This window comes from Lagenorhynchus albirostris, chromosome 19 (assembly GCF_949774975.1).
Source record: "Lagenorhynchus albirostris chromosome 19, mLagAlb1.1, whole genome shotgun sequence".
Classification (NCBI taxonomy): Eukaryota; Metazoa; Chordata; class Mammalia; order Artiodactyla; family Delphinidae; genus Lagenorhynchus; species Lagenorhynchus albirostris.
The window spans coordinates 16878642-16906300 of NC_083113.1; the positions used below are offsets into that span (position 1 = coordinate 16878642).

At 54.3% G+C, this 27659-nt stretch overlaps 2 protein-coding genes across 7 annotated transcripts; both read right to left on the bottom strand.

Moving 5' to 3' along the window:
* ARHGAP33 (Rho GTPase activating protein 33) lies at positions 1–18198 on the bottom strand. 6 transcript variants are annotated; one of them, XM_060131634.1, is made up of 21 exons: positions 18136–18198; positions 11422–11519; positions 11258–11342; positions 10824–10904; positions 10577–10714; positions 10054–10146; positions 8979–9101; positions 8814–8891; positions 8662–8728; positions 8519–8578; positions 8276–8428; positions 8090–8192; positions 6516–6660; positions 6355–6437; positions 6163–6270; positions 4626–4771; positions 3837–3990; positions 3608–3753; positions 3453–3527; positions 1744–2409; positions 1–1650 (listed from the first exon to the last, which is right to left on the bottom strand). In XM_060131634.1, exons 6-21 carry the CDS (start codon positions 10144–10146, stop codon positions 392–394), a joined length of 3459 nt encoding a protein of 1152 aa, XP_059987617.1. In that variant the 5' UTR covers positions 10577–10714; positions 10824–10904; positions 11258–11342; positions 11422–11519; positions 18136–18198; the 3' UTR covers positions 1–391. The 6 variants fall into 6 exon arrangements, with proteins under 6 accessions (XP_059987617.1, XP_059987614.1, XP_059987618.1 ...); XM_060131631.1 differs by lacking the exon at positions 18136–18198 and adding an exon at positions 13747–14867; XM_060131635.1 differs by lacking the exon at positions 18136–18198 and having other exon boundaries at positions 1–119; positions 1259–1650; positions 11422–11535.
* On the bottom strand, positions 16265–27515 carry PROSER3 (proline and serine rich 3). Its single transcript, XM_060131642.1, is given in 12 exon segments — positions 16265–17980; positions 18136–18217; positions 18317–19292; positions 19408–19583; positions 23754–23896; positions 23997–24079; positions 24740–24840; positions 24948–25075; positions 26052–26254; positions 26564–26580; positions 26583–26644; positions 27505–27515. Coding segments are annotated over 12 exon segments (2124 nt in total). The 3' UTR covers positions 16265–17838.
* Between the last annotated feature and the right edge of the window lie 144 nt (positions 27516–27659).

A 27659-nucleotide genomic window follows, 5' to 3' on the forward strand; every position in this document is an offset into this window, starting at 1 on the left:
CACATTTTCACCATTTTTATTCATTAATTTTGTCAGATGGTTTAGTGGGGTATGGGGGGGGAGATGGCAGGAGCTGTCCCCCCACCCCCTGTGCACAGGACAGGACATGCTGGGAACTCCTGGAGAGAAAGGGAGGACAGGGAGTCAGCCTAACCCTCTCAGATTTGTGCAAGAGCCCCCAGGATGGAGGGTGGTGGGGTGATGGGCATGCCCTTCAGCCCAGGGTAGGTAAGCTATGGTAACAGGTTAGGGACCCACATCAGAGGCAAGTTACAAAGTTAGAAACCTGGGGTAGGGGTCAGGAGCTCAAGAAAATACAAAACAAGGGATTAGGTTGGACCAAGATCAGTGAGGGAGAAGAGAAAGGAGGAAGGTCTCTCCCAGCTCTGGCTCAACAGTAGCTTCGGGTCTGGCCCTCAGAGTGGAAGGACCAGCTGGGAGTGGGGTAGGGGGGTGGGGGACCAGCCCCCTCCCTTCCTTGCCCCCCATTCCTGTACAAGGACCCTCGGTGGTGCTCGCCCCCCCTTCCATAGGCTGGTGGGGCTGCCCTGTAGGGGAGCGGGTCTGGAGGGCCCCAGGGCCCAGGCACCCTGTGAGGGGTGTGGTGGCCCCAGGGGGCCCGCTGTTTCTGGGGGAGGCGGGGGGCTGGGGGACCAGGATCAGAGCGGCTTCTGGGGTGGGCCGGAGGGGAGGAGGAGCTGGAAGAGGCGGGTGAGGGACCCCTGGGCCCTAGGGCTAGGTTGACATAGAGGGGCTCAGGTCGGGTGGGGCGCCGGGCAGGGTGCTGGGGGGCTGAGTAGCCAAGGTGGTCGTGGGGAAAGCAGGAGGGGGGTGGTGGGTAACTGAGCAGGAAGTCGGGGGACCTATGGAGTGGTGGTGATTGGCCAAGCATGCCATACGAGGCATTGAGCCTAGCTGGGGGCATGGAACGCAAGGGACTCCAGGACCGGGTGGGACCAGAGTAAGGGGACCCCTCGCCTGCCTCGATCTCATAGTACAGGTTCTCTCCTCTGTCCAGTGGTGCAGGGGGACCCAGGGGGCTCCTCCAGACTGGGGCTGGGGAGCTGGGCTGGAAGGATGGGGAGCCAAGGGGGTACAAGCCTGGCCTGGGGACCCCGAGGAAGGATGGTAGGCACTCCCGGGGGGCTGAGGAGAAGAAGCCAGGGGTAGGAACCTGTGGGGGGACAGAACACAGGAAGTGGGCTGCCATCTCTGGCACATCCCTGTACCTCCCACCTGTCCTGAGCTGGGCACTGACCTGGGAAGGGCCCCTGGGTCCCCTCCTTGAGGTCCCCGTGGGCCGCTGGCTCCTCACCAGGCTCCCATCGCTTTGTTGTCTTGGTAGGGAGGGTGGGGGTCCCGGAGCCCAGGCACCTGGGTGGGCTAGGGAGCGGGGGGGTGGCCCACTCCCTGAGGTCCCTGGGGGCTCACTGCCCACCTCCAGGGACAGCGAGCCGTGGAAAGGGGAGTGGGGAGCAGACGGGGTGCTGCCCTGCTCCTGCTGACTCTGTCTCTGAGCCACCTGCTGAGCCCGCTCAGCCAGGGCCAGGGCCATGAGGCGCGCTGGATTTTTGGGAGGCGGGGGTGGGGCCCCCCCAGGACGAAGGAGGGACAGGGGTGGGGGCAGCAGCGGTGAATCCATACCAGCACCTAGGAGAGGAGTGGGAAGAGGAGTCGGCAGGGTCTTGGGCGCAGCCTCAGGGCTGTGAGGATGCGGGATCAGGGGGGCTGGACAGTACTCACCATGCTGGCCTTGGGCTCCCCGGGGACCAGGCAGTGCCAGCTTGCTGCAGATCTCCTGTTGGCAGGTGTCGCTCAGCTGGGCCTCAGCTCCACGCAGCAGCAGGGGGATGAGATGGGGGCGCAGGCCTGGGCTGGGGCTGAGGGCTGGCGCTGGGGTGGCCGAGGCAGGTGTTCCTCCAGCCCCCAGCAGCTCCAGGACAGCAGGTGGCACCGATACAGCCAGGGGCTCTGAGATGTCCAGGGCAATGGGTGAGGCAGGGCCGGTGGGTCCACGGGGCGAGAGGGCCTGAGGGGTCACCCTGGGTGGAAAGGCAGAGGCGGGGGCCGGGGGTGCCGGGCTGGCGGGAGGTGCAGGGTCCCCTGGGGTGGGGCTGCTGCATCGAAAGGTAAGGGGATCAAAGTCAAGCCCCCGGAGCCCCTCCAGGCAGCGGGGTGGGCTGAAGTCCAGCTCGTCCCCATCATCTAGCCAGGCTGAGGCTCGGTGTGAGGGGGAACCGGAGAGCGCCCCCAGCCCAGCTGCAGAGGACTCGGAGGTCTCGGAGGACTCGGAGGTCTCGGAGGACTCGGAGGAAGATAGGCTCTCGCAGGAGCCAGCAGGTGCTGGGCCCACAGGAAAAGCATCACTGCTGGAGTGGGGTCGCCGTAGCCTGTGCAGCCTCTGGAGGCCTGGAAGGGCAGTATGGGGGGTGCAGTTAGGGGTCAGAACTTTACATACCCATATACATCAGTGAGAACAGGACACACCACCCAGTAAGTTGGGGAAATAACATGAAGAGGCACGTCCCTGGACAGGGTCACAATGGCTGGGAATCCAGGGAGAGCTCTTCAGACTCATGGGTGATAAAGGAAATAAATGGTAAGTCCATGAAGAGAATCCTTCCAGACCCAAAGGCAAGAATGAAGTCTGACGACCCCACTGGCTGTGAGCATGAGACCAGCAAGATCTCATACACAGTGGCTGGGAGTACAGCGTGGGGCGACCACGTCTGGGAAATACTTGGGCCTTGTCTTGTACAGTTGGACGTGAGCATACCGTACAGTATGCACCTCCACTCCTGGGCGAGCTCATCAGAGCCCCCAGATCCATCAGGAGGAGGATGGACAAGCAACTCCCGAGGGGACACCCACACATGGAACACTAGAGAGTGACGGAGAGGAAGGAGGCTGAGCTCTACTCAGCAGCGCGGACGGCAGCCTATAATGTAGTGGTGAGTGAATCCACATATAGCACGATACCGCTTTTAATGGTACCCTTTAATTAAAGTTTCAAAACAACTAGAACTTCCCAGTATGTTATTGACGCCTGCACCTGTATGTGATAAAACTGTAAATGCAAAGGGATGAAGACTATCAAATTTAGAGGATGCCTGTGGTGGGGAGGCAGCAGGTGGGAGGGGAAAGAGTTCGCAGGTAACATAGTGGCGCTCTTTTAGTTCTGGCCAGTGGGTTCATGGGTGTTCATTATACTATTTAATTTTTTTTTCAAAAGGGATGAATAAAAGACTTTGAAAGGACGCTGCATGGACCAGTGATCATAGTGCATCAGGAAACAAGGGTGAAGCTTTATCCAACTTATTGTACCTATGGTCCAGATTAAAAACGAAAAAAACCCAAGACCCCCAAATCTGAAAACACCACTTGGAGGCCAGCTCAGGGCCCCAGTCCCTCCCAGCTCCACCTGGGCATAGGCAGCGCTGCCCTGTGCTCACCAGCCCCGCTGGCCTGCGATGACAGAGACTCCTCACTCTTGGTAGATCTCAGCGTGACAGTGTCAGGTCGGCTGCCTGAAGGGAGAGGAAGAAGGGTCACGGGGGGCACTACACAGTGCCTCTCTGACCACCACACCAGCTGCCCGGCCTCTGACCTGAAGGTGGCGGTCGGGCACGGGTGCCCCCTAGCCAGGGAAGAGGCTTCTTTCGGGGGATGCTGGGGCCCCGGCCCAGGGCAAAGAAGGTCTTCCAGCTGCTACCCCCAGGCTTCCGCTGTTTCTCGCCTCTCTCCCCCTTCCTCCTGGAGTTTGGGTGAGACACAGGAGGCAGGCTGAGAGCTGGGGCCCCCCGGCGAGCCCCTCCCCTTCCAGGCCTCCCACTCACCTTTCCACAGGTGAAGCTGGGGCCTTGGAAGTTGTGGGCTCGGTGGGCGTCCCCAGCCGGCCCTGGGTGCGAGCCTGGGCTTCCTCCAGCGTCAGCAGGCGAGTGGAGGGGCCGCTGCCCGCAAGGGACTTGGGCCTGGGGAGGAGGCAGCGGCCTGGGAAGTCGGGAAAGGGGGCAGCCGTCAGCTCTGGGACCATTCAAGGCCACAGGCAAAGCCAAGCGCTACAGCCCAAGCCCCGGCCCAGCAGCGTGCCCACCCGGGCTGGCAAGGCAGGGGGCCAGGGCGGATCAGGCGGGAACGGGTGGGCAGCAGGCAGGTGAGGAGGAGGCGTGAGGCAGAACGAGCTGATGAGGAGGCAGCTCCCAGCAGCCAGCGAGGACAGCGGCTCTGGCTTCAGTTACCTCGAGCCAGAGGGCCCTCCGACGTGCTGAATCCTGACTGGGCTGGGGTCCGGGGCAGGGCGGGGAGTCTGGGTGGGGCTGGGGCGGGGTCAAGTCTGGGGACCTCCCACCTCCTCCCAGGTGGACCCAAGGCCCCGAGCGCCCCCAGGAGCTACAAGGGGTGAAGGAAGAACGATGTCCGGGCCAAGAAGTGGGGATCCTGAGCGTAGGAGCTGAAATGAGAAGGGGGGGGAGGGGAGGGAGAGGCCGGGGCGGGGTCCTCAAGGAGCCAGAAGGGAGGTCCAGCTTCAGTGGGATAGGGATGGGGCTGGGAGCCCACCTGCCCTCCCGCTGCAGCCCGGACAATGAGGGGGCAGTAGTCAGGACATCGGGGGTGGATGGGCATACCTGCAGGGTCAAGGCCAGCAGAGGTGAAAGTGTCACTGAACAGGACATCCACGTGGGTGAGCAGGAATTCCACCACCACCGACTGCACCCGCACCTCCCGGAAGGCTGCTGCCCCCCCCAGCCCCACTGACTCCAGCTCCATGGACCTGGATGGGAGGACGGGGAGGGTGGCCCGGTGCCTCGAGCCCCAGCTGGTGGGTTCTGGCCAGGCGAGGTAGGGAGCCTTGGAAGCAATGCCTATCATTCAATGTCTCTGACCCCATCAAACTAAAACTGCATTCTCAACCCTTCCCCAAACCTGCTCCCTCCCTGCCTATCCCATTTCAGTCAGTGTACTTCTTCTAGTGGTTCAGGCCAAACACCCTAGAATTGTCCTTGGCCCGTCTTTCCCTCACACCCACATCCAGTCTCAGCAGACCCTGTTGGCTCCACCCACAAAGTCTATCCAGAATCTAAACTCTGCTCCTCCACTACCCCCACCCTGGCCCAGCCTCCATCCTCCCTCCTGGACCATCACACAGCCTCCTCCCTGGTCTCCCTGCTCCCATCCCGCCCCTACAGTCTGCTCCCCACACACAGCCAGAGGGAGCCTGTGAACCCCTGAGTCAGATCAGGGCCCTCCTGGCTCAGAGCCCTCTTCTGGCTGCATTTCACTCCTGGTAAAAGCCAAAGTCCTCACTATGACCCACAACCCATAAGTCACTCCCCTACCTGGTCCATCACCTCTCTGACCTTACCATCTCCTCCCCCTCAACCCCTCCCTCACTCACTCAGCTCCAGTCACACTGGCCCCTCTGCTGCTCCTCCAAAACACTAGGCCCTGACCCAGCCCCAGGACCTTTGCACATGCTATTCCCTCTGCCTAGTTTGCTCTTCCTCAGATATCCACATGGGTCCTTCCCTCACCTTCTGCAGGTATCAACTCAAATGTTACCTTCTCAATGGAGTCTTCCCCACCCACTTCATTTAAAATTGTAAACCTCTATATTCCAGGTCTGTCTTTATTTTTTCTCCTGTAGTTCTTTACCTACCATGTACCATCTATTTTATTTATTTACTTATCTGTTTCCCAAGAAGAACTGAACTCCTCCAGAACAGAGAACTTGCCTGTCTTGGTCACCATCAAATCCTCTGGGGCTTACTCTGCTGCTGGCCATGGAAGACTTTTTCCTGAAGCCTTCACTGCCAGTCTAAACATTTCAAATGCCATGGCCCTGCAGATCTCCCTTCCCCACTTTGTAATCTTTCTCCTTGCCACTCATCACCATCAGACAGCGCTCTGTGTTTTTCTTGTAATGGTTCACTGTCATCTCCCGCATGAGAATGTGAGCCCAGAGCACAGGTTCCTGCTCACTACTGTGTCCCCGGTGCTGAGAACAGGGGCTGGCATACTGGCATCCAACACTTAAGAAATATGTGAAATGAACAAGAGAGCAAAAGCTGGGTGGGTTCCTGGGGTGGGGTAGGGGGAGGGGGAGACTCAAGGCCCAGCCTGTGGGAGGGAGCTGGGGGGCAGGCTGGTGAGCTGCCAGCTTACCGTAGCAGGTTGGGTGCCCAAACAATGGCCAGGTTGCGGGCATGCATGCTGGTGTTGGCACTGTGTCTCGCCATGCGGGCCAAGTGCCTCAGCAGGTACTCCAGGGTCCTGGGGGTGGAAGCGGAGGGGGACGCCTGAGCCTCAACTCCCTTGGGAGCCCACCACAGCCCTTCCCTGCCCCTCCTGGTTTACCTGTAGTGCGGCGGGGGCAGCTGCTGGATGACGTCGTGGACCCGCACCAGGCGTTCCTCCTCCCCAGGCACTGACATGGCTTCCTGAAATTGTGTGAGCATGAATGAGGGGGGCCGCACGCCTCCCAGCACCCTCCAAACCTTGCCAGCGCCCTCACTCACGCTGAACTTCCCGTAGAGCTGGTATGTGAGCAAGGGGTTCGGCAGCTCTCGGAAGTAGAGCTTGCAGAGGGAGGACACGCTGTGGATGTCCTGCAGGAAGGCGGGGCCAGACAGTTCAGGGATCCTCTCACTGTCAAACTCATGCCTGAGGCCACCAGGTCAAGGAGGAGGAAGATTCGGGTCAGAGCTAGCCCACCTGGCCGTGTCCTTCCCCCACCCCCTAAAGTGTCCACAGGTGGATGCAATCCTCTTCCTGTGCTGGGCTCTTCAGAGGCTCTCAGAACCTTACTGAGCCCCCCCTTCCCCCCAACAACCCTATGTGCCAAAGACAAGGGCACCCCACTTACAGAGGAGGACACTGAGGCTCAGGTGGGAGATGCCCTGCTTGTAGCTACCCAAGGCTATCTGCCTCCACAGTGTGACCGGGCTCTGTCCACAAAGTTGTGCCATTTTCCTGGCTCCAAGAGGTCACACTGGAAAATGCAGCTGAAATCCCAGTGGCCCCTGCTCACAACCTGGCGGTGTCCCACCCTCTCAGGTAAAAGCTCTATGCACGTGACCTCGGCCTCATCTCTCACTGCCCCAGGCTCCACGCTCTTGCTTCACGGCCTCCTGTCAGCTTGGAAGCCCATGCCTCACTGCTTCCCACCTCTTCGACTGTTGTTATGCATGCTGCCTCTCCTGGGCTCAGAACCCATCCTGTGGCTCCCCTCTTACTCCCAGTAAAAGCCCAAATCCTAACAGTCATCAAAAAGGCCCCCCGTGGGGCTTCCCTGGTGGCGCAGTGGTTGAAAGTCCGCCTGCCGATGCAGGGGACACGGGTTCGCGCCCCGGTCCGGGAAGATCCCACATGCCGTGGAGCGGTTGGGCCCGTGAGCCATGGCCGCTGAGCCTGAGCGTCCGGAGCCTGTGCTCCGCAACGGGAGAGGCCACAGCAGTGAGAGGCCCACGTATCGCCAAAAAAAAAAAAAAAAGGCCCTGCATGCTCTGCCCCTAATCATTTCGCAGACATCATCTCCTGCTGCTTTCCCCTCACGCTGGCTGTTCCCTCCAACGTGGATAAGCACATGGCTCGCTCCCTCACCTCCTCCACAGCAAGCTCTCCCCCAGGAGGCCTTCTCCGCCCACCCTACTGAAAACCGCAATACCCCCCCCCCCCCCGTTTTCTTATTATGATCTTGCTTACTCCTGTCTTTTTTCTTCCATACCACTTGTCACCTATTGTAAACTCTCTCATTTCCTTGTTTGGCTCCCCCTCTAGCACATGCCCCGTGAGGGCAGGATTTTCTGGTTGTCTCATTCACCACTGCGTCCCCAGTGCCTAGTGCTTGGCATGTGGCAGGTGCTCAGTGAAGGCCGACCCCTCTGCTTTGAGTGCTTGTTCTGTTCTCACCTTTCAGACCTCAGCTGGGGTGTCACTTCCTCAAGGAAGCCTTCCCTGCCCCCACCCCGGTCCAACCCTGCCCTGTGCCCTCCCAATAACTCTGTGTCCCCAGCACATGGCACAGGGCCTGGAATAGAGATGATGCTCAATAAATGTTTGCAGAGGGAAGGGGTTGGTGGAGGGTCCTCACCGTAGCCTCTGGATGTTGGATGACACACCCGAGAGCCGATAGATTCCATCTACCACCCCATGGGCCTCGATAAACTCAGAGCAGCAGCGAAGCACCTGGGGCACTGGGAGAAACAACGGGGTCAGGGCTGGGCAGGTTGCAGCCTGGGTGGGAGGATCGGGCAGGGCAGGTGGGCCCGGGCCTCACCATCCTGGCCTGAGTTGCTGAGGTGCTCTCCAAGGTCACAGCCGAAGACCCTCTGCCGCAAGATGCCCCGCTGCCGCAGCCGCTGCCGGGAAGGGCGGGAGTGCATGAAGGTGCGGAGGAGGCCGGCCAGCTTCCCACGCGGCCGGGGCACAGCTGTGGGTGTAAAGGCAGGTCAAACAGGGTCAGTGCAGCCCCTGGTCTGATGGGGTGGGAGGCAGGGGCCTCGCCCCTCGTTTGCATTACCTGAGGTCAGAGAGGAGATACCCTGGGGAGCTGGGATACCACCCGGGGGACCGTCGGCATCTGTGGGGCGAACAAGGGGTGGAAAGGATGGATGGCAGACAAAGGATGCAGGAGGGCCTCCCCACTTTGCCCAGGACACTCACCCCCCTTTAGTCCTGGACCCGGCCGCTCTGTGAACAGCTCCACACACTCGCTGGGGAAGAATCCGACCTGAGGAGGGTTTGGGGTCAGTGACTGGGCCATCTGAGCTGGCGCAGTGCCCCGACCCCACCTGTCCACCCCAAGCCAGGCTCACCTGGAAGCCCCGCTTGCCCCGCCACCAGCTCCGATCCTCCGTGGGCGGCATGTCGATCACTGAGACAATGTCTCCCACCTGGGAGTGGGCAGGTGTGAGGAGGGAGGGTCAGAAGGCGCAGGGGAAGTGGGGACCCAGCTGGAGTCTGCTCCTCCACAGCCTCACCTCAAAGGACAGCTCGTCTGGTGCCTGGGCTGTGTACCGCTTCACCACATGGGCAGCGGCCACCGCAGGGATATTGAGTGAGGCCTCCTCACTGAGGAGCAGTCGCCGGCCGTGGTTGTCCAGCTGAGATGGAAGAGAATGTGGCAGGGAGAGGCCAGAGGAAGGCGATAATAAAGACAGAGAAGGTTCCTCCATGCCCAATGGAGGCCACCACCTGTCTCCCACCCAAGAGCCCCTGTCACTCAGAGCTATTGGTCAAACACCTACATTCTTGCCCCTCCCAAAACAAAGTCCTTTCCGTGTCCCAGGACTCCCCTGCCCGAAGTCTTTCTGATACGCCCCTGCACCCTCGTCCTCCATAGCAGACACTGCACATCTGCTATCTAAAAACCTGCTGCTTAGGGCTTCCCTGGTGGCACAGTGGTTAAGAGTCCGCCTGCCAATGCAGGGCACATGGGTTTGAGCCCTGGTCCAGGAATATTCCACATGCCACGGAGCAACCAGGCCCGTGCACTACAGCTAGTGAGCCTGCACTCTAGAGCCCGCGAGCCACAACTACTGAGCCCGTGAGCCACACTACTGAAGCCCGTGTGCGACAACTACTGAAGCCCGCACTCCTAGAGCCCACCCGTGGTCCGCAACAAGAGAAGCCACCGCAATGAGAAGCCCGTGCATCGCAACGAAGAATAGCCCCCGCTCCCTGCAACTAGAGAAAGCCCACGTGCAGCAATGAAGATCCAACGCAGCCAAAAATAAAATTAATTAATTAAAAAAAAACCCAACCCTGCTGCTTTAAGCCACTATTAGCCCGGCATTCTGTGAGCTACAGCCAAACCTATTTCTAACCAATATACCTTGAAATTCTCACATCCCTACAGCTCGACACCTGTGTGCGCATGCGCGCACACACGTTTTTCCCTCATAGGCAAGCGCCCACACAGACACTGAAATACCAGCGTCTCCTCCACTCCTACTCGTTTCTTTCCTGTGCCCACACACACCCTCCCAGGCTGGTTCTTGCTCCCCAGACATCCCTCACTCACTCCCAGCTCCAAGCCCTCCTGCCCGGGCCCACCTCCATCCAGGTGAGCACGGGCCCACAGTTGAGGTTACTGTCCACCAGCCCTGACAGGGTCTCCAGGTACTGCAGCAGCAGCGGCACCAGCATCTGGGGGCAGGTGGTCAGAGTGGGCTATGTGAGAAGACCCTGCCCAAGACAGCCCACTGCCCTCCTATACTGCCCTAGCTCGCCTCTGGCAGAGCCGAAATTCAACTTGTACGCATGGGTGCTGCTCCGTTCGCTCTTAAGTACTGAAATGCTGTCATATCAATTGGTTAAATAGACTATGCTGAGTCCCCGTGTGCCCCCATTGGTGTGGCCATTCTGACCCTTCCATGAAACCCCCGGGAACTCCCTATGATCCTACAACTAAAGGGAGTCTCCAGAACCCTGCTGCAGCTCTAAGGCCTCTGACTGGCTGGGACTCGGGCCATCCAGTGCTTAAATATTTCTCTATTCCCCTGCCTTGATGGTTTCACACATCTCTGATGAGGACACACCTTGGCTGAGGTAGGGGCTGGGACAACAAGTAGTTTACCTGGGCAGCCCTGGCACCCTCTGGGGGCGGGGGAAGCTCTGGGAGGCAGGAAAACCTCCGGTCAAATATGCACCGGTGGAGGTGGGCGTCCAGGGAACGGAAGTCATCATAACTGCGGAGAACTGGCCAGGAACGGCCCTGTGGGAGCGGGAAGGACAGGAGGGAGCAATGGTTCCATTACCCTGAGCTGAGGACTGTGGCAACCAGTCCGCCAGGCTCGATGAGAGGTAGGGGTGGGTGGCCTCACCTGACAGGTCACCTGCACCCCAAACACCAGTTCATTCTCTCCAGAGAAGCTGGGACCTTCACGCTCTGGAGACAGCAGGAGCTGTAGAGGGAAACAAAGGTCCAGGTGAGGGTCTCACTTTTTTGCAGCCCTGACCTCTCCAGATCGGCATTATCTAAGGATGGGTCTGTGTCCCCCTCCTGAGCCTCCCCAAAAGCAGGGCCTCGTGATGTCTTAGTCAGAGTACAGGGTCCTGGCACAAAGCATACACCTAACAAAAAGTTGTTGCTGAATGAATAAAGGAACAAATGAATGAATGAACAACTCTCCCCTTCTGCCCTGCAGCTCCTGCCACTGAGCAGCCAGTCCCAAGGGTAGGTTTCAGCGGTAAGGTGGCTGATACTGCTTCAGGGCTGGGTGGGACCTTGCCTACCCACCTGGTGCTGCCCCCATACCTGAATGTGGCCGAAGTCAACGTTCTCGTAGTGGAAATGGGCACAGTCAGCCAGCCGGGGAAAGGGACCTCGAGGAGCCGAGAGCCTGGGGGACAGGTGACAGGTCACTAGTGGCTCCTGCACTTGGTTCCCCTCCTAAGTTGAGCCTCTCCCTCACCTCTCACCTCTTCCCAGGCTTGCCCTTCACACTGGGCCCCCCAGCAGGGGGCAGGGGCTGCACTGAGCCTTCCCCTGGGCCATCCAGGCTGTCAGTGCTGCGGGCCTGTAGAGCAGAAAGAAGAATCAGAGGCCCCCAGAGATGGGAGCAGAGAGACAACGGGAGCATTGTTATCTGTCAGCCCGGGCCTGCGGGCCCGAATTGCTCCATACACTGCCCTGAGCAGGGAGAAGAGGGGTAGGTCAGGGGGAGGTAAAGGCTGGGCTGAGGGTAGGTCTGCTTCTTCGTGTGTGGTCTGGGGTGGGGGGCTGGCAGAGCAGGGCCCATGGGTGAATTAGGGAAAGAGCATGTTGGTACCATCTCTCCCCATTTAAAACCCTCCTGTAGCCCCAGCAGAGTACAGTCATCTCCCGTATGTGCCTCTCCACGCCTTTCATAGACATCTGGACAGTCACTGCTCCCATCTTATCAGTCTTCCTGCTTCCACCTCTCCCTCCCTGCCAGCGTCTTCACAGCAAGAGCCTGTATAACTTTCACAAAACACAAATCTGCCTCTGTCTCTCCACAGCTCATGAATCTTCAATGGCTCCCTGTTGTCTTTAAGATAAAGTCTAGGGCTTCCCTGGTGGCGCAGTGGTTGAGAGTCCGCCTGCCGATGCAGGGGACGTGGGTTTGTGCCCCGGTCCGGGAAGATCCCACATGCCGCGGAGTGGCTGGGCCCATGAGCCATGGCCGCTGAGACTGCGCGTCCGGAGCCTGTGCTCCGCATCGGGAGAGGCCTCAACAGCGAGAGGCCCGCATACCGCAAAAAAAAAAAAAAAAAAAAGATAAAGTCTAAATATTCTGGTCTGTTTACCTCTCCAGCCTCATCTCTTCCCACTGCCTCTGCTCTCAGAGCTCTCAAACTTCTAAGAGTCCAACAAAAGTACCATCTTCTCATTTCCTTCTAGGGCTTTGCAAAGGCTGGTCCTGCTGCATGGAACACTCTTCCCCATCCTTTCCGTCTTTTCACTTATCCCTCAGGTCTCAGCTCTCATGTTCCCACCTCTCGGAAGTTCTCCCTGACCCTTCAGGCTGTGTCAGGCTCCTCTTCTGGACTCCCGCATCCCCTGAGCCACCCCCATCCCAGGCTTGATGTTGCCTGAGCTTCCCTCATTACAGCCTTGAGCACTCTGAGGTGTCCCTGTCTGGTGACAGTCCAATGGAGGAGTCCATCTCCCCCACTGGACTGGGACTGAGTCCCTAGTCCCCCAGCATTGCCCAGCACAGAGCTGGGCACAGAACTGATGCTCCTCACAGGTTGGGTTGTGCCTGATTCCTCTCTGGGTCCCAACGCCCAGTGCCAGCTCAGTCACACAGCAGGGGCTGGGTAAACTCTGATGAATAAATTAACCATCTGCCAGATGAGGATTCCTCAGGCTGGGCTCTAGCCTCTCCCTCCTTCGTATCTCTACAACGCCGACTTCATCCTTTGGGTCTCACCCTTGGGTGGGTCCCTCTCCAGCCCATGAAGCTCCCCAAGGCAGGAGGGGATCTGACTTTCTCTGGGCCTGGAGCAAAGGGGCTACACAGAGGTCTCAGTGAATGTTAAGTGAGCGAATGAGGGAATGAATGGATGAATGAGCAGGAGCAGCAGGGTGGGAGAGGGAGATGGTGGGGGAGGGTGGATGAGGACAAGAAGATGGAGAGGACCCAAGGATCACATCGGGGTACAATGCAGGCTTGGGATTAGGGTGGAGTAGGGAGGAGGGTAGCAGATGGAGAGGCTGAAGTAAAGGTTCAGGCTGATGGGGGATAAGGGAGGGTTGGTTGAGAGGGACTGGGAAGGGGTGAGAAAGACGAGAAGGAGAAGAAAAGGGTCAGGCTGAGGATGGAGCCGGGTGGGGGTGGGGCTCAAGAATGAGAAACCGGCTGATGGTAGGAGGAGGAGGGGTCTAGGCCAGGGAGGGGTGGAGGCTGGGATGAGGACGCTGAGGATGGCTCTGGGATAGGGGCTGTTGAAGGACCCAGAGAGCCTCAGCAGGCCCCTGCGGGGGCCACTTGGAGGATGCGGGGTCCTTCCCTGGACCAGCCCTTTTTCCTCCCAAGTCTGGGTCTTCGGCCACTGTCACCCCCATCCAGGGCGTGGAAGGGGGATGCGCGCTGAGGGGGCGGGGCTCGGGTAAGAGCTCGGGCCCAAGACCAGGCCGGGGTACGAGAGGGACCGCGGTGAGGGGTGAGGGGCGGCGCAGGCCGCGGGCTCGGGCGGGGCCGGGGGCGGGGCGCGCGGGGCGTGGCCCCGCGCGGACAGACTGACTTCGCCGACAGATTGACGGCCGCGTGGGCGCCTCACCACCATGGTCGCGTAGCCTCCTCAGGCGCCGGCCGCGCTGGACCCCTCGCTCGTCGTCTTCGTCGCCGATGCCGCCGCCATGGCGACACAAAGGGGAGGGCGCGAGCTGCGCGCGGGCGGCTGCAGGCCCCGCCCCTAACGGCCGCCCGTGGCTCCGGCACTAGCCTCACAGGGGCGGGGGCAATGGGGGACGCGGCGCAGCGTCTCATTGGCTCCACCCTTGGCTTTAGGACGACGCCCCGCCCACATGGCGGATTTTCATTGGCTTGGGTCTCATTTCTGGCTCGGTCTCTCCGGTCCCGCCCCGCGAAGTTTGACAGCGCCACGCCTATGCCTGCTTTTCATTGGCCGTCATTCCCCTCCTGAGACACACCCTCAGGTTCTTTATGCTTTGCTTCTAACATTTCTAACACTAAGCTGTGGACCCTTCCCTTAGTCCACTGTCAGTGACCGCTCCTCTGCCACTTTCAATTGGCTTCTCCCATGGCCTCAAGCTTTTCTCCATCCCCTAAGCAGCTCTTCAAAGTCTCGATCCTCTGACCCCACTTTGTCAGTCCTTGACCCCTCCCCTGCCCACAGAATACTAACAACATTGGCCTCTGGATGTTTTTCACTGGCTCAGATGCCCTGCCTGGGACATAACCCTAGGCAATCTGCGACTTAGCCTCCCGCTACTCACAGGACATTTTCCTTGCCTCCTCTTCTACTGCTTCTTACAGGTTGGCCTCCAGCCTTGACTCCTTTTTCCTAGGAATAAATTTAGCCTGTATGCCTGAACATGCCCACGCCTCCCATAAAGCCAGTCCCAATTGTTCCCGCTGTTGACTGAGGCTCAGAAAACACTCTGTAGGGACTTCCCTGGTGGCTCAGTGGTTAAAGATCCGCCTACCAATGCAGGGGATACGGGTTCGAGCCCTGGTACGGGAAGATCCCACATGCCGCGGAGCAACTAAGCCCGTGTGCCACAACTACTGAGCTTGCGCTCTAGAGCCCGCAAGCCACAACTACTAAGCCTGCGTGCCACAACTACTGAAGCCTGCACACCTAGAGCCTGTGCTCTACAACAAGAGAAGCCACTGCAATGAGAAGCCTGCGCACCGCAACCAGGAGTAACCCCCGCTTGCCACAACTAGAGAAAGCCTGTGCGCAGCAACAAAGACCCAACACAGCCAAAAATAAATAATAAATTATAAATAAATACAGCTCTCTGATCCCTGGACCAGGTATGTACATTTTAAAAAAAGAAAGAAAGAAAAAGAAAACACTCTGTAACAACGCCCTTTCCAAGAGAATTTGCCATTGTTCATGCCCTCAACAAGGCCCTCGAAGGTACATCCTTGATCCACCCATTCATTCATTCAAAAACTCTGATCGCTTAATTTGTGGATATATCAGTAACCAAAACAGGGGAAAATATAACCTGCCCACATGGAGCTCAAAAGCTAGTGGGAAAAGACAGTTTACAAAATAAGAATTTTAAAATATAGAATATTAGAAAGCGGTAAGTTCTATGGATAAAATTTAAGCCAATATTGGGGAAAGGGAGTGCTTGACTGGGGGGTAAATTTACAGCTACTTATTTCAGTTTATTGAACTTGCTGACCTCACTTCCATAACAGGGATTTCCCACATGAATTTCCCTCTGCCCAGAGTATTCTCTGCGCGCCATCCCCACCCCCGCCATTAAAACACGACTGCAAATTCTTTCACACTCCTCTCATGAAAAGGTAGAGTCTATCTCCATCTGGGCAGGATTGTGACAACTTCAACCAACAGAGAATAGGAATGAATAGAAATTGACACTATGTGATTTCCAAGGCTATGTAGTAAAAGGCAAAGGCATTCTTCGTCCACTGGCATGACTAGCTCTGGAGCCTTGAGGCATCATGTGAGAAGTGCAACTCTGCTGAGGTAGTCGTGCTCTGAGGAAGCATAAACCACATGGAGAGACTGTATAGGCACTACAGTCCGTAGTTCCAGCTTAAAGTCATCTGAGCCCTGATGTCAGACTTGGGAGTGAAGAAGCTCCAGAGATTCCGCCCCCAGCTGTCAAGCCACCTTTGTCTTCCCAGCTGAACCCCTAGACATCATGGAGCAGAGACAAACTGTCCCCAACTGTGCCCCGTCCAAATTTCTGACTCACAGAATCCATGAGCATAATAAAATGATTGTTTTATGCCACTAAGTTTTGGGGTGGCTTGTAACCCAAAATAGCAATTAGGATGGCCCTTTGTTAGTTATTAATTCCTACCTGTCTCAGCTCAAATATAACTTCCTCAGGAAAATTTCTAGGTCCCACTCACCCCCCAAGATCAGATTCTGCTACTATAAACATCTTTTTTTCTCCTTATATCTAAGCAGCTATTTCCTTCTTTTGATTTTATTTAAATGTATGGTTTGTTCAAAAAGACTGAAAACAAGTATTTACCATGTCTGTGACATACAGAGCTACTTTTTACAGAAATCTATCCTATCTTCTCTTTTTTTGTAAATACAAATATCAAAATAATCCTGATCATATATTCTCCAACATTTTATTATAAAAATTTTCTAACATATAGCAAAGCTGAACAATTTTACACCCATATACCCACCACTTAGATCCTACCATTAGCATTTTACTATATTTGCTTTATCTCACATCTACCTATTACTCTATTCATCCATTAATCTAATTTTTGGATGCATTTCAAAATAAATTAAAAACATTGTATACTGTCTTCTAAATACTTCAGCATGCATATGCTTCATTGGAGTTCAATATTTATTTTTCTTTTGAGGTAAACCTTACATACCATGCAATTCATAAATTTCACTGAATTTTGACACCTTTGTAGTCAAAATCCTTATCCAGGATGGCAACTGGACTTTGTATATGGCATCCCAGGGCTCCAAAAGGAGGGGGACGGGGAGAGATGGAGAGAGAAGAGAGACTGGGAGAAAAACAGGTGGAAATTATATCATCTTTTCTAATCCAATTTAGAAAGTTAAAGTATTATCACTTCCTCTGCATTTTATTTGTGGAGGCAGTCACAAAGTTCAACCCAGTTTCAAGAAGGGACATAGACTCTACTTTTTTGATGGGAAATGTGTCAAAGTATCACAGATAAAACAATAGGTTTTTCACAATAGTCCGGACAGGTGACGATAGCCTAGACTGGGGTGGGGCAGTGGAATGGGGAGAAAGGCAGGGTTAAATTTTGGAGAGATTTTAAAGGTAGAGATGATAGAACTTGCTGGTCAACTGACTGTGGGTGTGAGGGAACGAGAGGAGTCAATGACAGCTGTGAGGCTTCTGACTGAGCAAGTAGAAGGTTGGAGCTGAGAGCCAGGGAGGGAGGAGCAGGTTTAGGGGGAAGATTAAGATCTGTGGAGTTTGAGACATCTCTTAGACCTTTTTGTGTGGATGATGAGCAAGTAGCAGGGTACAAGAACCTGAGGTTCTAGGCTGAAGATAGAAATTTGTGGACTCTCAGAAAAGAGATGGGGTTTAGAGCCCATGATGCCAGATGAGAGCACCTGGGATTGACTGTAGATAGAAAAGTCAAGGCCAGGGCCCTGGGACACACTAAAGTGACAGGTGTGAGGCACAATGAGGAGGCACAACCAGAGAGGTGAGGAGAGGGCTGGGGTTCTGGAAGCCAGGAAAAGAAGTGCTTCAAGGAGGGGGTGGGGATCAGAGCACCAAATGCTGCTGCTGGGTCAAGCAGGATGTGGACTGAGGCCTGACCATTGTCCAACACTCTGATGACTCTACAAGCTTCATACCCAGGGGACAGTTCCTTTGGTCTCATCTGAGACAAGAGGATCCACTCCTAAGTTGAAGGTCAGATAAGGTGAGTCCCAGTCTTGCCCGGAACCCCTCTCCTGCCCTCACAGAGGATGAAACCAGAAGAGACTTTGCTTCAGTGGTCAGAAACTAGGGTGAGGTGGGGCAGGGCAGAGCTAGGGTGTGTGTGGAGGGGAGGTGGGGCATGGGAGCTATTTCCCTAAATTAGCATGACCCTTGGACTTTCCAAAACAACTTCTTTCTCAGAGACAACCAGTAACCTGAAAAAAAAAATGTATTAGGAAAAATAGAATCTGTACAATTCAAAGTCGTCTGGCCTCAAGAGAGTCTCCTTCCCTCCTCAGCCGCATCCTTGGGGACCCGGGAGGCGACCTGGCTGGAGGAGACCAAGACCCTGGGTCTTCAGTGTGGCCCAGCAGGCGGGATATCTGGGCATCTACTTTCCTGGAAAAAGGACAGGGGAGTAGAGGTTGAAGTTTTGCTCAGGATTGGGTTCTGGGGCTGTGTATGTTCTGGGAAAGGGGCTCAGGAGAAGTGGGTACCAAACGGCAGTCTCAGAGGATTCAGGGGCCGGGTGTCTTAAATCCTGGCATGGTCACCTTTTCTGCCGCCGCAGCTCCGCCCTTTGAACCCTTAGCACCTGCAGTATAGGGTCGTCCTGGAACTCGCTGCCGTCGGAGTCTGGGGGAAAAAGAGCGAGATTCAGGGGGCCGGACTCGTAGCGTGCTGGACTGCCATCCAGATCCGGGCAGCCACGAGCGTCTGTGCGCATCTGCTCACCTTCCGCAGCCTGCAGAAGTCTGGCAGCCTGGGCGAGGACGTCCTCTGAGGGGGCGTGGCCATCAGCGGATGAGGGCGTGGCCACAACTTCAAGAGCCCCCTCCTTGAACGAACGGGGCGGGGCCTCAACACAAGTGGCCGCCTCCTCAGCTGGATGAGGCCGGACCTTGGGCGGCTTACACCCGACGTCAGCCAAGAAAGTGTCTTTGTCCTTCCTAGGCACCGATCCCACTAGGGGGAGCATGGCCTTGGCGTTCCGAGACTCGGCCTTAGACCAATCCTGCGGGGTCTCTGCCTGGGGACACCGTGATTCAGATGGAGGGGCCGTGACCTCTGAACGAGAGGACCGAGTCTCGGTTTGAGGGCATGTGGCCTTGACTTTCTGAGAGTCAGCCTCGGGTGGAGGCTGGCCCTCTTGGCGAGGGGGCGTGTCCTCCAGGCTGTCCGGAAACAGCCGAGCCGCCACTACTTGGCCCAGCGCGCCTCTGAGTTGCGGGCCAGGGCCCTCGTCCGCTTCCGTGATTCGCCCAGCAGACTCCCGGCGCTGGGCTCTGCTTCTTCGAGGCTTGGAGCTCTGCCTCTCGAGCTCGGCTGGGCTGCATGGAGCAGGGGTGGGCGGGCCCTGGGGGGCGGCAGGGGGCGCGGGAGTGGAGGCAGACGGCGCAGTGGTTGAGGCTGGAGGCGCAGGAGTGGAGGCTGGGGGCGCTGGGGTGGAGGCCGCGGCCGTGGAAGGGATGGCCCCAAGAGATACCCAGGAACCGGGCTGCGGGGCCCAGAAGAATCCATGGGGGCTGTGGCCCCAAAAGATATGTGGAGAGAACCCTGGGGGAATAGGAGGCCTCTCCAAGTGGAAGGCTTCCCGGGGACCAGGTGGAGCCACACTGCCCCAAAGCGGGATGCAGTTAGGCTGGGTTCCCAGGGAACCAAGGGTCTCCGCAGGGGCAGGAGAGGTCTGTAGACAGATGGGGATAGGGACCTGAGAGGGAGAGAAAGGGTAGAGGGGCCTCAGATCCCCTCAGCCTCCCCCTTCCTCCAACTTCCCTTAGGATCCCTGCTCCAGCCCCCTCAGTCTCCTCCCTCCCCCATCTCACCGTAGGGGTGAGGGCAGGGGTCTGGGGCAGCACCCAGGTTCCATCACCCTGGCTTCCTCGAGCCTGTTCAAGCTTCCGCCGCTGCCGCCACTGGTACAGAATGTCATCCTCTTGCCGCAGGGGTGCCCGGGAGGAGACTGGGGTTGCAGTAGGGATGGGGGCAGGTGCTGGGGTTGCTGTGGAGTAAGTAGAGGGAAGAGGGGTAAGGCAGGGCCTGGGGGGATGAGCAAGGACAGCCTAGCACACACCCTTCGACTGTACCAGAAGGTTATTCAGACAGGCTCTCCAGATAATGTCCCAACTCCCCTGCAGATTGGGAAGTGGGGAAAGGGGCAGAATCAGAGAAGAGAGCCCTCATGGGCTTCTCAACCTGTCATCATTCAATTCTTCATTCATCAACAAATATTTATTGAGCTCTTACTATTTGCCAGGCACTGTTCTGGACGTGGTGGTTATAGCAGTGACCAAGGCGGATCCTCCAGAATCTGCCCACTTCTCCCCACTTTACTTCCCTCACCTGCCAACCTCAGAGCAACTTCCTCCCTGGTTTCCCTTCTTCCTATCCTCCCAAACTGTCCCCACCCGAAGCCAGAGGGAGCCTGTGAACACCTGAGTCAGATCAGGGTGCTCCTGGGTTAGAATCTTCCCCGGGCTGCACCTGTCTCCTGGTAAAAAGCAAAAGTCTTTGCATTTGTGGTTTCCTCTGCCTGGAAGGCTCTTCGTTCATGTAACCACAGGGTTCACTCCAAGTATTTCCAGTATTTTCCCAGGTACCACCTTCTTAGTGAAGCCTTCCCTGGCTACCCTATTCAAAACTGCAACAACCCCGGCCCTACCACTCTCCATCTTCTTTCCTGTTCCATTTTTCTCCTTAGCACTTATTACCTTCTAACTACTAAATATCATACTTCTCTGCTTATTTATTGTTCACCTCTCCCTCCACAATGCCAGCTACACAAGGGCAGCAATTTTTGTCTATCTGGCCATTATCATATCCTCAGTGTCAAGAACAGGACCTAGTGTCAGTATTTGTGGCATAAATGCAAAATGAACTGTTTATCGTGTTCCATCCCAGTGCCCAGCCCTGTGCTGGGAATACAGCAGTGACTAAAGGCAGGGCCACTGGCTGTCCTCAGTCCTGTGGGGCAAAGAGACACCATTCCCTATCACCCAGAGCATCATTTTGTCAGTTATGATTAGCATGGCTACCATTATCTCTGGGAAGCCCCACCTACTAATGCTGCACCGAGAAGGGGGGGAGGTGCATCATGTGGGACCTCTTCTCTCCCTTCTATATACTGTGATTCTACTTCCAGACGTGGCCACTCCCCTCTACTCTGCTCCTCAGGCTCTGGCCCAACCCAAACTACCAGAGTCTGTCTCTCACTAGATGTTGATAGCAGCCATAGGGAGCGATAAAGGTCCCGTGCCCTCCTTGCTCAGAACTCTCCCGTGGCTCCCCGGTAGATTATGACCAAATGCCTCACATGCCTACATAGCCCATGGAATCCGACCCCTGCCAATCTCTTCCACCTTATCCCACACTACTCTTACTCCTGGCTCTTGCCTTTCCTAGTTCATTGTCTGCATCGTGTTCCCTCCGACCTCAGGTCCTTTGTACAGGCTAGAGGGCTATTGTCCCCACCTGCATCATTCAGGTCTCCACTTAGATAGCACCTCTTCCAGGAAGGGCTTCTCTGACATCCCAGCATCGCAATTCTCTCCTGCATGGCCCTCATTTCTGCTTATATTTCACATTTGTTTGTGGAGTTATGTAGCTATTCTCTACCCCACACTCACTATCCTGTGAGGACCATGAAGGTGGGACCATGTATGGTTGGTTCACTAAGGAATCCCCAATCCTGCTCACAGGCTTCATACACAACAGATATTCAATGTTTGTTATGTGAAATAATGAATACATTTAATCTGCAAAACAACTCATGAAGTAGGTAGTAGTTTTATCCCCATTTTACAGATGAGGAAACTGAGGCTCAAGGAGGAGAAGTGAATAAGAAGAGAAGGAGCAAAGAATCAGACAGGGGAGTGCTTGGGCAGGATCACACAACATGCACAAACACCACTCTGTTCTCTCTGCTTGCCTGTCCCCACTCACGGGAGTCCTGTGAAACATGGAAAGCATCTGTCCTGTGCACCACTGCATCCCAGGACCTGGGCACAGAGTAACGGTAACAACGATGACCGTAACAGTAACCCAGGTCCTTAATCCAATCTCTGAAATCTTGGGGGCAGAAATTTGCAAGTTCAACAGTTTGCATGTTTTAGCAAAGTTACATGGTATGTACAGTGTTGACAGGGGTCTGGGTCAGTACACCAGACTCAAACACATTGGTATTTAGTTGAACAATATGAAATTGCCATTATTCAACCATTTTTCACTTACAGACAAAAATTTCATATGGTTCAATGTTATATATCCATAGAAAGAAGAATGAATATTTACTCCCTGGCTTCAGACTATACTACAAAGCTACAGTAATCAAAGCGGAACAGTACTGGCACAAAAACAGACAAGTAGATCAATGGAATAGAACAGAGAGCCCAGAAATAAACCCACACACTTATGGTCAATTAATCTACAACAAAGGAAGCAAGAATATACAATGGGGAAAAGACAGTTTCTTCAATAAGTGGTGCTGGGAAAACTGGACAGCTACATGTAAAAGAATGAGATTAGAATATATTCTCCCACTTCATACAAAAAGAAACTCAAAATGGATTAAAGACCTAAATGTAAGACCTGAAGCCATAAAACTCCTACAAGAAAACACAGGCATAGAACACTCTTTGACACAAATCATAGCAATATTTTTGTAGATCTGTTTCCTAACGCAAAGGAAACAAAAGCAAAAATAAATGAATGGGACCTAATTAAACTTAAAAGCTTTTGTACAGCAAAGGAAACCATCAACAAAACAAAAAGACAACCTACTGAATGGGAGAAAATATTTGCAAACAGTATGACTGATAAGGGATTAATGACCAAAATATATTAACAGCTTATACAACTCAACATCAAAAAACAAACAACCTGATTAAAAGATGGGCAGAAGACCAGAATAGACATTTTTCCAAAGAAGACATACAGAAGGGCCAACAGGCATATTCAAAGATGCTCAACAATGCTACTCATCAGAGAAATGGAAATCAAAATCACAATGAGATATCACCTCATACCTGTCAGAATGGGTATCATCGAAAAGACCACAAATAACAAATGTTGGTGAAGATGTGGAGAAAAGGGAACCCCTGTACACTGTTTATGGGAATGTAAACTGGTGCAGCCACTGTGGAAAACAATACGACGGTTCCTCAAAAAACTAAAAATAGAACTACCATATGATCCAGCAATTCTACTCCTGGGTCTATATCTGAAGAAAATGAAAACAGTAATTCAAAAAGATACATGCACCCCAATGTTCATAGCAGCATTATTTACAATAGCCAACATATGGAAGCAACCTAAGTAAGTGTCCATCAACAGACAAATGGATAAAGAAGATGTGGTGTATATATACAATGGAATCCTACTCATCCATTAAAAAGAATGAAATTCTACCATTTGCAACAACATGGATGGACCTGGAAGGTATTATGCTTAGTTAAATAAGTCAGACAGTGAAAGGTGAATACCATATGTTATCACTTATATGTAGAATTGAAAAAATAAAATAAACGAATGAATAGAACAAAACAGAAACTGACTCACAGATATAGGGAACAAACTAGTGGTTACCAGTGGGAAGAGGGAAGCAGAGGAGGGGCAGGATAGGGACAGGGGCTAAGAGGTACAAACTACTATGTATAAAATAAAAAGCTACAAAGAAATATTGTGGAGCACAGGGAATATAGCCAATATTTTATAATAACTTTAAATGGAGTATAATCTGTAAAAATTTTGAATTACTATGTTGTACACCTGAAACTAATATAATATTGTAAATCAATTATACCTCAATAAAATAAGATAGATATATGAATATTCTTCATATTGTTTACATCAAATTTTGCTGGCAAATCAGCTGTGGTGCCAAATTTGCAAAAAGCCTTCTGATTTTGGGGCTTCGTGTTCAGAACTGCAGACAGGATGCAGAGAGAGAACACGCATACTCCTGATAGCTACTGTTAACAGAGCCGTGCTAGGTTTTCCATGTATTCACCAACTCATTTAATCCTCACAACACCCATAGAAGAGAATACAATTATTTCCCCTGTTTTACAGCTGGGGAAACAAGGCCCAGAGAGGTCCAAGGTCACAGAGCTGGTAAGTCGAAAGGCTGGGATTTGCACCCAGACTGCCCTCATCCTTGCCTCCCAGAACCTACCTCGTGCCTTGGGGTCAGAGCCCTTGCTGGAGTCATGAGTGAAGGTCATGGAGAAGGGAGAGAGGCCATCAGAGCTGACGGGGAATGAGGAGATGCCGGCATCGCTGGGGCTGAGGGAGGAGGAGGAAGAGATGGAGGCCTTGCTGTAGGGAGAGGCATAAGTGAGGCAACGGGGGTCTCAGAGGCAGTGGCCCGAGCCTGGAGGTGTAGGAGTGGGGAGGGTGATGGGGGTGGGGGAGGCACCTGCGTTTGAGCAGCCTGGCAGCTCTGCTTTGCAGGCTCAGTGTCTCCAAGTCCAGCAGGGATGAGTTCCACGTGTTGAGGCTCTGTGAGGTGACAGGGGTCAGAGGCCAGTCCCCATCCCAAAGGCTACTGGGAAAGGGGCTCGGGACAGAGGGCCTGGATGCAGGTCTACATTCCACCTGGTGCCCTCACATGCTGGCTTAGAATCTGCTCTTCCTCCTCAGGAAAGAGAGACCAGGTTTTCCTCTGTGGATCCGTATCCCTCAGTGCAGTCATTGTTATAGAAGGGTCGACCCTGCCTTCCTGATCAGGCCTGGCTAGTCATAATGTTCTGTCCTCTGGTTCACAGTGATTGGCTCAAAGATGAGCGAATGAGAGTAAGCCCTGGGGTTTAGGATGGAGCTATTGGAAAAGCCTTCTCTTTCCACTGGAGTGATCAAGTACATTAGAAGCCTAGAGTTAACGGGGCCATCTTAGCTATTTTGAGGGGAAAGCCTACCTGAGGTTGAGCCAAACAAAGAGGAACAGAGAGCCATGAGAGTCAAGTTCCTCCCAATATGGTGCAAACACCTGGATTCAGCTATGCCTGAAAGCAGCTACCTTTGGATTTCTTGATTGCATTAGCCAGCAAGACCTTCCTTTTTTGTTTACACTTCCTTGAATTGGGGGTTGACTCTAATTCTATCCCAGGGCGGGTACTGCCAGTTCAGGCATGTAGGGGAAGGAGTGGATGGGGATGTCACCTGCTTTATTTCCTGAAGGGGGGCCATAGTCTGTGATGCACTGGCCACCTTGGCACGAGTCGGGACTGCTGTGTTGGGTCTTCCTTCTGGTTCATTGGCTCCTGTTGAGAAGCTCCAGTTGATTTAGGGGGGGCCAGGAGGAGTGGCTGCTGGGGGTATAGCTCAGGAGAGGTTATAGGCCAGGAGTAGATGAGACTGAAGCAGGTACCTGCTGCAAGCTGACTGCTGGGGTCTGGTGATTCAGGCCACAGCCACCAAAAGTCAGCTGGGGTTGGGCCTGCAGACTCGCGTTCCTCTCGGCTTGTGGGCTGAGCCTGTCGGAACCGGTTTATGTACCTGTGAGCATCAGAGAATTGCAAGGTGGGTGGGATGAGGAGAGCCTAATATTTAATAATAACAATAATAATCACAATAGCCAATGTTTACCTAACTCCATAGCAGCACTTGGGAGTTGTCCCTCAACATCAGTTCTCCTTTCTTATAGAGTAATGCAATTTTGTTTTGTTTTGTTTTGTTTTGTTTGCCACGCTGTGCGGCATGTGGGATCTTAGTTCCCCAACCAGGGATTGAACCTGTGGCCCCTGCATTGGGAGTGCGGAGTCTTAACCACTGGACTGCCAGGGAAGTCCCCCAGTAATGCAGTACTATATAAGATGATATAATCCGGGGCACATAGCCACTCTTCTATAAATACATTTACCAGGTGCCCTTGTAGCTTTATGGCCATGTAACTCTGTTCTTGACCAACAGGTACGAGGAGATGTGATTCTGGAAAGTGGATGTGGCTGGGAGCCATTATGGGCCATGAAGGAAAGGGTAACAGCCTAGGGAAGTGAGAGCGACAAGACAGAAGGAAACTGTGTCTCTGAGACCTCAATTAGGGGCTGCCATATCAGGCCTGGTTGTTTCTGTCTGGACTATTAGGTGAGGAAGAAATAAGTACTCTCTTGTTTAGCCACAATTAATTTGGGACTCTATGTTATAGCAGCTGAACTTGGATCCTACAAATCCAAGTGCTCATCATGTGACAGGCATTGTTATAGATGCTGCACGGACAGTAACTCATTGAAAATTTAAAACAGCCCTAGAGCATACACGCTATTAATATCTCCAATTTAGAGATGAGAAAACTGAGGCCAGGATCATATACAGAGTTGGTGACAAAGCTTGGATTTGAACCTCGCTCCAGATCGCTTGCTAACATGCATGAAGTGTGGTCCTAAAAGTGCAGATCTGGCTGTGATATTATGGGACGTCTGCCCCCTCCCACTGATCCAAACCCTTCTTTTCCCCCAGGGCTACTGCTACTTACTTGGCCACCACAGAGTCCCCGCTGTCAGTCACGGTGAGTGGTGGAGAGGCTCTCATCTGTCCCTCAGTGGTGCTGGGTGGGGAAGAGGTCCCTGAGCTGGATGGCCAGGACTCCTCAAACAGCTCAGGGGATTTGGGACCTGTGGCCAGAGCCCTGGGAGCCTCTGGGAGCCTGGATCTCTGGGACCTGGATGAGCTCAGGGTCTAAGATAGGGGAAGCGAGGGGAAGAAAAAGTGAGGCTGAGGGGTTATCCCTGTAGGGTAACGAAGACACATACGAAGTCTCAGTCCGGAGGGGAGGAAACATCCCACGATTGCAACAACTCAAAGTGATTGGGGCTGTGATGAGGGATTTAGGTGGTAGAGGACAGGATAAGGGTAGGGCCATAGGGAAAAGAGGAGGGACTGTCTTTTGATCTCTCACCCCCATCTCTCATCATGTCTTCCTTCCCTCTAGTCGTCACTCCCTTGCTACTGGGCTGGAACACAGCACTCTCTGTTGGGTGTCCTCACCTTGGGGTGCCAGGTCAGAAGTGGCTTCGACCCAGGGGGCCGTCCCCCAAAGTACTGTCTTGGGTGGAGAAAACTGGCAAGCTGCAAGGGGAGAGGGGGGTTGGCAGGCAGAGCAAGGTCACTGCAGCCCTGCTGGGAGGCTGTATGTGGGTGGGGTGGATGGGAGAACGGTAAGAGGGCAGAACCACACTATGATTCCCATGGATTCCTGGAAAAGATGGACTATAATTCCCTTGAAGCACCACTGCACACTCAAGATAAAGATACTGGACGCACGATTCCCACCAGCCCTTGGAGCAGTCTCAAAAGAGAAGAACCCAGGAACTGCTGATTGTTAGTTCTTAACCGTGGATCCAGTCTAGGAGGAATCTTTTAAAACTACAGATGCGTGATCCTCACCGCAGACCAAAAGAATCAGAATATCAGGAAGGGGGCTGGGCATCTCCATACATCTTCTTCGCAGTGTCCCAGGTGATTCTGAAGTGGAGCTCACGTTAAGGGCTAAACCTTATCACTGTACATTTCCCATAAGTCCTTGGGACACTCTGAGGAGAAAGGGGTAGATGGATTACAGTCCCTATAGTCACTGGGCTCCGCCTAAGCAAGAAAGGTCAAAAATAACACCCATGGGAGTCTGGGGACAAATTCAAAATTAAGAATCTTAATTCCCAAGATGCCCCTGAGAATTGCGAGGTTAGAGGGAAAAAAAAAAAAAGCCCTCGGGGCCACTTAGCGGAACGTAAGACGCTATGGAACCCCCGAGACGGTGAAGTCCAAGGCGGGAGCCGCTTAAGGCTGTGGAGCATCTTGGGAGATGTAGTTCCAGTGCCGTTGAGAACGAGAGACTCCGCACCCTAGAAAACCTGATCCTAGGCTGCGTTGCTCTCACCCTTGGTCCTCCCCAGGCCCCTTGTGATCCCCGGAAGAGGGATCGGTCTCACCTGCGGTCCATCCCGCAGCGACCTCACCGATTCCGCCTGCTCTGCTCGGTCACCGGACTCACTCGGAGCGCATCTTTGTCGCTTAGCAATGCCCTATCAGCCCCGCCCCTCTCTGGGACTGCAGGCGCGGGAAGAGAGCGGCCTCCAAGGCGACG